Raw genomic sequence first — 8,884 nt, forward strand, 5'->3', positions numbered from 1 at the left:
TAATTGATAATGTAACTCTCTCCTGATAAATCCAAACTCATACTAAAAACAGTTTTTCTATATAACCTTCTAGACACTTGGTACTCTAAGTGTAACCACTGATCAATAACATCACCATCATCTGAGAGCTTGTTAGAGAGACTGGACAAAAATTGCACACCTATGGATGAGGACAGTGGGTGGGGAGTGAGGGCGGAGGGTGGGATGGGAACTGGGTGGAGGGGAGTTATGGGGGGAAAAAAGAGGAACAAATGTAATAATCTGAACAATAAAGATTTAATAATATATATATAACCCATAAGCCACAGACAATAGGGTGGTAAAGGCCTGGGATGGGGGGTGTGGGCAGGCTAGAAGGGGTCATTGGAGTATAAAGGGGGCATATGTAATACTTTCAACAATAAAGGTTAAAAATAAAAAACAAACACTATCAGAAGCTGACTGCCTTCTGGGTGCTACCTCAGAACTTGAGAATCTGTGTGTGGAGGTGAGACTACTACTTTTTTAAAGCTTTCAAGCATGAATTATACTAAGGTTTATTGCTTTTTAGTCTTTTCTTCTGTGGCAGTATCTACTGCTTTAATAACAGAAGGAAGAAAACAAAATATTACTCTTTTTACACATATTATTCAGCCCATATCAAAAATTTCTGCAGAATAACAGTAGCAGACCCAGGAGGAGATGGGAGGGAACAGGGAAGGCAAAAAACAAAACAAAAAAAAACCCTTCTCTTTTCAAATTTCTATTCAACATTGTATTGGAGGTCTTAACCAGTGTAACAAAACATACAGATTGGAAAGAAAGAAATAAAACTGTCCTGACTCACAGGTGACATGATCTTATATGTAAAACATTCTAAGAAAATAAGTTAATTTACCAAGGTTGAAGGATACAAAACCTACATAAGAAAAGAGATATACCATGATCAGGCATGAAAACACTCAATAGTGTTAAGATGTCAATTTTCTGCAAATCTATAGAATCAAAGAAATCCCAATTAAAATTCCGTTAAGTTTTTATAGAAATCAACACATGGAAAAGGCAAAGTATCTAGAATAGCCAAAACAACTTTTTACAAAAAACGAAGTCAAAAGAAAGCCTGATTTCAATACATATAATAAAGCCACAGTAACCAATGCAATATAATATTTGCATAAGTATAAACATATTAGGTCAATAGAACAGAATACAAAGGTTATAAATAGACTCAGAAAAAGATCAGAATTTCAACAAAAGTGTCAAAATAATTCAATGGGATAAAATACAGTCTTTTCAGATTCTATATGGAAAAAAAAATAAACTGTGATCCTTTCCATTAACAAAAAATTCATTCAAAAATGGATCAGAGACCAAATTGGATCAGTAAGGGCTAAACTATAAAACTTCTACAAGACAACAAAGTATAAAATCTTCATGACATTGACTTAGGCAATACTTTTTTTTTTTAAATAGAAACCAAAAAGAATAAACCATTTAAAAACTAACAAACTGGACTTCAATAGAACTGAACCCCTTTTTCATCCAAAAAGATCAGGTAAGAAAATGAAAAGACAAACCACAAATTTGAGGGAAAAGGGAAGGGAGAGAGGCAGACAGGCAGGCAGGCCCGCATGGCCTACAGCCCGATCATAAAGAAACGTCAAACACACCCAGGTTGAAGTTCAACATAAGGAATGAAAAGCCCATATACTTTAAGACTTGCATGGTCACAAGACATGAAAGGGGGCTTGAGGGAATGAGAAAGTGTTACAGATTAAAGAAGACGTCCAAAATATGACAACTAAATGCAACATGTACTCCTAGATAGAATTTTGGGCAGAAAAGGAAAAGGAGACTACTCGAACAGATGGCAACATCTGAGTGGGATCATCAGTTCATAGTTTGACGGTAGTGTGCACTGACAGTCTTGACTGGGAGGGTGAATGGTGTTATACAGAAAAGTGTCCTCACTTTGGGAAGGTGTACACTGGACTGTTTCGCAGTAATGAGGCACCGTGTCTGAAAAAAATCTGTATGTTCAGGGAAAGAAAAGGTGAAGAACAACACACGTGGTAAATGTAAACAACTAGAGAATTTGGGTGAAGAGGACTCGGAATTCTTTGCACCCTTTCAAATTATTGAAATTATTTCAAAATTGTTTAAAATGTAACAAGAAATATATCGACTGATAAATATGTAAGTGAATAGATATACAATTTTTATGAATGCAGGACTCAACGTTATACCTAAGCTGAGCCTGTATAGTCAGTTAATAAGTAGTAGAGCTAAACATTCACTGTCAACCACTTGTTCAAAAACCTTCAATGGCTCCTCATCACCCTCATGATAAGAAGGCTATATTAAGTGAGAAGGAGCCTACAAAGCACCTCACTTATCACCCAGTACGCTAGCGGGAAGGACACACCTTTTAAAATCCTTTCAAAATTCTCACTCAGGTATTTAAAGACCTTCATAATATGGCTACAGTTTGTATTTTCCTTCTCTTTTATTTATTTATGTATTTGATAAATATTTATCGAGTGTCTTTACTGCCTCAGTCACTATATTAGCTCTGGGGGAGGGGTTGAGACAATAAAGAAAATAAGTATAATTATCCTTTTTGGTGCTTAGGTAAAACCATCATCCAGCCAAATCAGTCACTCACCATTCTAAAACAAGGCTTTCCTGTATCTGAGTATTTATTCATCAAAACATTACATTCATTCATTCATTAATTCAATAAATACTCCTTAATTACATTCCCAGCTATCAGAACTCTACCTGTTTATCAAGGCATAATTCAAATGCCTATTCCTCAGAGAAACTTCTTTGATGATATCAAGAAAAAAAACACTAATGACTATTTATTTGCTCCTCTCATATGATTCTAATCACATTTAGACTTTTTTTATTACACTTATTTCGACATAGCATCTTAGAACAAAAAAGATACCATGTTTAGCAAACTCCAAGACCATCAGGGTATACAGACTAGTAAAGAACGTAGGTGCAAAGGGAGTGGTGAGGGCCATGGCCACGTAGGGAATGCCTGCCCTTCTAAAGGCATTCAAATCCACATTCTTCTTCAAACTGTGTGGGCAAAGATGAACACCTTTGAGTTGCGGCTGGTTCTCTCATACAGATTGTTTGAAGCCTGACTCTACCTCCTGTATTCACACCCGAGGAAACAAGATCCAGGAAGGAAATGGCTTGGCTCATGTGTCTCAAAATTGTGGTCAGAAGCAGAAACAACCTGGCAGTCACAGGTCTTGTTTTCAACTTTATTTAATCCCCCAAGTAATTCAACCCTGAGCTTCTCACGGTTGGTGACCAAACAACAGTAATGACTCAACACTATGCGCTCCAGGTGGCTCTCTGGAGGCCAGACCCCTATCACCCACACTGAGAGGTAACTGTGCCAATAAGGTGTTTGAGGACAGGAGCCCAAACCCATGGTGGCGGCCCATTTAACCAGCTTTTATCCTAGTCATACCTTTCCAGTATTAGAGAGGGCAGCTGCCTCAAACTGGACCACCTGGCCCCTCTCCTGCCTCCCCCACTTAGATACACTGAGCGCCACCTGCTGTCCCCACCACCCCCACCCCCCAGGCTCACCCTGAGAGAGCAGCAGGATGTAGAAGAAAATCAGGAAGCAGTGGATGTTATTAAAACGCTGACAACTGGGACTCCCCATACAGCACAAGCCGCGGTACTCCTTCAGACTTTCATTCTGTTCTTCCAGCTTCGTGGTCAGGGGGGCTATGGCCCTAGCCTTTTTCCTTTTCGGTTTTTTAAACTTGATCACGCTATCTGAAAGAAGACCCATTTTCCAGGCTTTTCCCATGAACGCGGCGCTGTCTGCAGGCTCAGCCTGCAGGATCTCTGACTGCGGGGCTTGGCGCTCCTCTTGCACGGGGGCTCCCTGCACGGCCTGAGGGCTCCCGCTGAAGCTGGGGCGCTCCCGCTGGGACTGGGGCTGGGCGAGCGACTGCATGTTGGGTGGCTTGTTGCTCCCCCTGGCCGGGCGCCTGCTCCGCCTGCTCCAACGGACCGGCCCGCGGGAGTGGACGTTAGAGAATGGGCGCCCGCAGCCCAGGCCTCCAGAGGGAACATTCTTTCTTGGGCTGGAGGCAAACGTCCCTGCAGGAGGAGCTCCGTTGGCAGTTGCCCTGAGAGACCATCCAAGGCTATTTCCTCTTTGCTTCCACGTGGGGAGAGGGTCAGAGAGAGAGAACACACACACACACACACACTTCTGTAGTGTTTTTCTAATTGGATAATCACTAGAAAGGACCTAAACATTGTTGAAGGAGGAGAAATCAGAAGACATGAACAAGACACTTCTACCACATTTGGAGAAACCAGCAAAGATCCATTGAATGCTCCTAAGTGCTTTTACACATAAAAATTATTGTCCTAGAAGCTCTATTTCTAGTCAAGAATAGAAAGGATTATTATTGTCCTCCCTAAATAAGGGGTGAGACCTCGCATGTAATTTACTTTCCCAGGTGCAAAAACCTTAACTGAAAATAAAGACGGGAGGAGAATAGTTATAGGACATGAAATATTTGTGTTGTTTATATGAAAATGTAACTTCTTATTGGTTTTCTTTTCTTCGGCAAAGGCAAAGTGTGTTATTCAGGCCATGTATGTGAGAAGGGTGACTTTCCAGGAAAATTGAAACTATCTTCCCTCCCGTGGATTAGACACTGTGTTTAAAAAAAAAAAAATTAAACTTAAAAAAAAAAAATCCAGCTCTTCAACAAGTTTTTGTGCTGCTAGAAAGTGCTGAGGCTAGATAACTGGGGGCGGGGTGGGCGGGGCAGGGAGAGGCAGAAATCACTGAGAAGAGCTAGGCAGAAAGGTTCCACAGACACCACCCCTGACCTGAGGCCTGAGCTTGCCTCAGCAGAGCTCTGTGCCCATCAGTGAGTGAAAATGTAATCCCACCCATACTAAGAGGCCTCATCTGTCAAATATCGGTCACCACATAAGAAGAAACAATGCCCGAATTTTCCTGTTCCTTTCCTACTTAACTAGGATGTCCTCCACGTTGCTTCCTAACATTAATAAGCGTAAAGGAAACAGAATTCCTCGGAGGTAGCAAACTAGGGGGACTCTTATTCTTGTGCTTTGGTACCAGACTGGGCCAGGCCTGAGAGCAGAGGGGGGAAGCCAGATTTGTTCAAAATAAATGGTACTAGGATTTTTGCTTCCACTCAGAATATAGAGAACCACGTAGAATGTTACCCTCACTCTATCAAAAATAGTCACAAAAAAAGAAGAAAAAGCTGAGTGATATAAAATACTATCACCTTTTCTGCCCATGGAAGAGCTATATTTCCAAAGCAACAAGGCTAACAAACCCCTCAGAAAAAAGGATGGGACACATGAGGGCTTGTGCTTGGGGGAGGGGCGGCAGGGGAGTTCAATGGGGGGGGAGGGAGACTCATGTAATACTTTAAACAATAAAGAATTTTTTTAAAAAAAAGATAGGAAGGAAACTCCTGAAATTGTAATGAATGTTTAAAGGCACAGTGAGGTCTAGCAAATGGTTTAGAAACCCTAGGAACTTCAGAAACAAGGGGAATCTTTGCCATCTGACTGTTTCTTTTTCACATTGACATCAATCCCTCTCCCTTCCTCTTTCTCCAAAATAAAAATCAATAAAAACATGTTCTTGGGTGAGGATTAAAAAATTTTTTAAACCCAAGATATTACTCTTCCTACATATGTCCGTAATACTGCCTAAGAAAATAAATCCAAGAGTTCTCATCGTTATATTCCTATTATTTCCAAACTATAAAGATAATTGAATGTAGAATGAAACTGTTTACATGTAAAGATTTCACTTTAATAACTCAATAAAATTCTGTTCTTGCAGAAAACTAGGAGAGCATATAATTTTCCCTAGTCTGGCATATTAAAAAATTTTAACCACACCTACAATAAAATATATCTAACACTGTGATTCAGTACACAGATATACAGTCATAATATACGTATATGTTTGGATATTTATGTGCATGTATGTGTGTGTATGATTGGAACACACACACATTTACTGTAACAATAACTAGCCAATGTTACTTTAGAGATGGTTATTAGTTAAAAACTTGTACAAAGGGAATCATAAATGAAAAGCACAAGCCTAGAATATTTTTCTTTCTCTAAGGGTTTCTTAATTAAATGATTCAACAAACTAATTGATGTTCTGCAGACTTGAAACTACTGCAACTCAGTATCTAGACACAATTCCCCGTTAGGTTTTAGGTTATGACAACTAAATTAGTATTTTTAAACAGCAATTTTATAATTCATAGTGTTTCCTTTGCATATTTTATTAAAATACTAGGGGCCCAGGGCACAAATTCGTGCACCTTGAAAGGAACTGTGGGCTTCAAGGCTGTGGTGGGCACAGGGGCAGGTCTCGGCCTACCTCCCTGCCCCTGCCCAATCCCTCCCACTGCAGCTCCTGGTCTCCTGTCTACCAGCAACCCCGCTCCCGCCGCCACTCCCATGAGCTGATGGCACTGGCCCCGCTTGCACCTGCTGATGGTGTGGAGCGATTGGGGCTGGCGCCAGCAGCAGGTGTGAGCAGAGATGGCGCCATCAGTGGGTGTGAGCAGAGATGGCGCCGGCAGCGGGTGTGAGCAGAGATGGCGCCATCAGTGGGTGTGAGCAGAGACAGCGCCGGCAGCGGGTGTGAGCAGAGATGGCGCCATCAGTGGGTGTGAGCAGAGACAGCGCCAGCAGCGGGTGTGAGCAGAGATGGCACCGTCAGTGGGTGTGAGCAGAGACGGCGCCATCAGTGGGTGTGAGTGGTGGCTTCTGCCCCAATTGCCCCTCAGGAGCAGGGTGAGATGAAGAATTACCTCACGGGTGATGGGGGCCGGCAGCCGCCGCTCACAGCCGCTGATTTCACCAAGCAATCAGGACCAGCATCAGGCGCTGGCAGCGGGTGCGAGCAGCGGCTCCGGCGCCAGCAGCAAGTGCAAGAGGCGGCTCTGGCCCCGATTACCCCTCAGGAGCAGGGGGAGGTGGAGAAGCCCTGGGGGGCAATCAGGGTAGACAGCCGCAGCTTGCACCTGCTGACAGTGTCAAGCGATCAGTTTAACTGCTGTTAAACTGACAGCAGGTGTGAGCTGTGGCTCCAGCATCAGCAGCGGGTGTGAGCAGGGCTGGTGCCGGCAGCAGGTGCGAGTGCCAGGCGGGACTGCAGCACGTGAGAGCAAAGAATTTTCAGTAACCACTAGAGGCTCACCCCAATGACGGCGACCAGTGCCCTGCTTTGGTCTGGTACTCCTGCTCACCTGCTCTACCATCCCACCACGGCCAATGCCCACCATGTTCCATGTACTGCTGTCTACTGCCAATGCCTGCCATGTTCTGCACGTGCCCCCTGGTGGTCAGTGCATGTCATAGCAACTGGTTGTTCGGTTGTTCCACCATTCAGTGTATTTGCATATTAACCTTTTATTATACAGGATTATTCATTTTTAACTTCCTATCTCTCAAAGTTTTTGTCAGTGTTGTTCATGACAGGTAGACAGACTTTTATTAAACATCTAGTGGGAATAAATGGATAACTGTAAGGTGCTGAAAGGGAATTTAATATGTTGGAGAAACACTTCAAATAGTTGTTGACATATTATTAGTGCAAATATTAGCTGTGGTGACAAAACTAAAGTATCATGGAAATAATGCAGGCTCTCTGATGGCAAGAAAGGCTTCTAGCACAGTGCAAGTGGCAGGATAGATGTTTAATAAATCACAATTTGTTCATGAGGCTATCAGATACATTTTAATATTCAATCTTTTGAGCGGATTCTTCTGCTTTTCAAATTTCCCTCAGTACTGCATTCTTTTCTTTCCTCAGAAAGTAATAATAACTGGCCAATGTCAGTGTAGGGATGGTTAGTAGTTGAGAACTATACAAAGTAAATCAAAAGTGGGAGCTCACTTTTGACAAACATTACTGGTGAAATACTGACTGCCAATTTGGCCTTTCATTTCATCCTTTCTTGATTCATTGCATGTGTTGGGAATGATATTTACTAATGAATATTAATGATATACTCACTATTTTGTTGGCTCATAACTGATTGGGACCTTATAAACCTCAGTAAATTTCCAACAATTCTACAGTCTCCTTTAGTTCACCAGATAAACCATAAATACATAACTTTGACTTCATATTAAAAATATTTTTGATGCTTATAAAAGTCGCAATACCAGGTCACACACCAGCTCAATTAATTCAGAGTCTCTGGTTTGTGAGATCCAATAATTATGATTTTTTAATTTCCCCAGTGATGCTGCCAAGTTTCCCTCCCTCTTTCCTTCCCTTTCTTCTTCCCTCTGCCTTTTCAGGATAATTTTTCATTTGACAATAGTAATCTTTGGAGGGACTCTAGCCATTAAGCTCCAGAAGATCAAGAAGAATTCAGTGACTGTGCAGATTACTTTAAGAGATGTCAAATTTATCTTTATTATATCGAAATTCCCATGTAGATATTTTGTTAAGGAGCTTTTCCCATTCTCTCTCTCATCAAAGGAATAGCATAGACATAGGCTAGTCACAAAAGTGAATTCTTCAATAGAACAAATTTTTAAAAAATATATTTCTATTGATTTCAGGGAGGAAGGGAAAGGGAGAGATAGAAACATCAATGATGAGAGAGAATAATTGATAGATGCCTCCTGCACACCCCACACTGGGGATTGAGCCCACAACCCAGGCATATGCCCTGACTGGGAATCAAACCATGACCTCCTGGCTCACAAGTTTACACTCAACCATTGAGCCACGCTGGCCAGGCTAAACTAAAATTTAAACATAAAGATCTCATTCTTGGTTCAATGAGTTTTGAGATAAACTAGTAAGATCTTTCTCATCTTTCCC

The 8,884-nt window shown here is 41.8% G+C and overlaps 1 protein-coding gene across 1 annotated transcript in view; it reads right to left on the minus strand.

Moving 5' to 3' along the window:
- Nucleotides 1–3,973, minus strand: part of SLCO6A1 (solute carrier organic anion transporter family member 6A1) — a gene marked incomplete at its 3' end in the record, with an annotated part of 80,317 nt that extends 76,344 nt beyond the window's left edge. The window contains exon 1 of the mRNA XM_006755148.1: nucleotides 3,595–3,973. Within this exon, the coding sequence (XP_006755211.1) occupies nucleotides 3,595–3,973 (379 nt within the window). The remainder of the gene's footprint in view (nucleotides 1–3,594) is intronic.
- Between the last annotated feature and the right edge of the window lie 4,911 nt (nucleotides 3,974–8,884).

The sequence above is a fragment of the Myotis davidii genome, unplaced genomic scaffold (genome assembly GCF_000327345.1).
Source record: "Myotis davidii unplaced genomic scaffold, ASM32734v1 scaffold473, whole genome shotgun sequence".
NCBI classification, from domain to species: Eukaryota; Metazoa; Chordata; class Mammalia; order Chiroptera; family Vespertilionidae; genus Myotis; species Myotis davidii.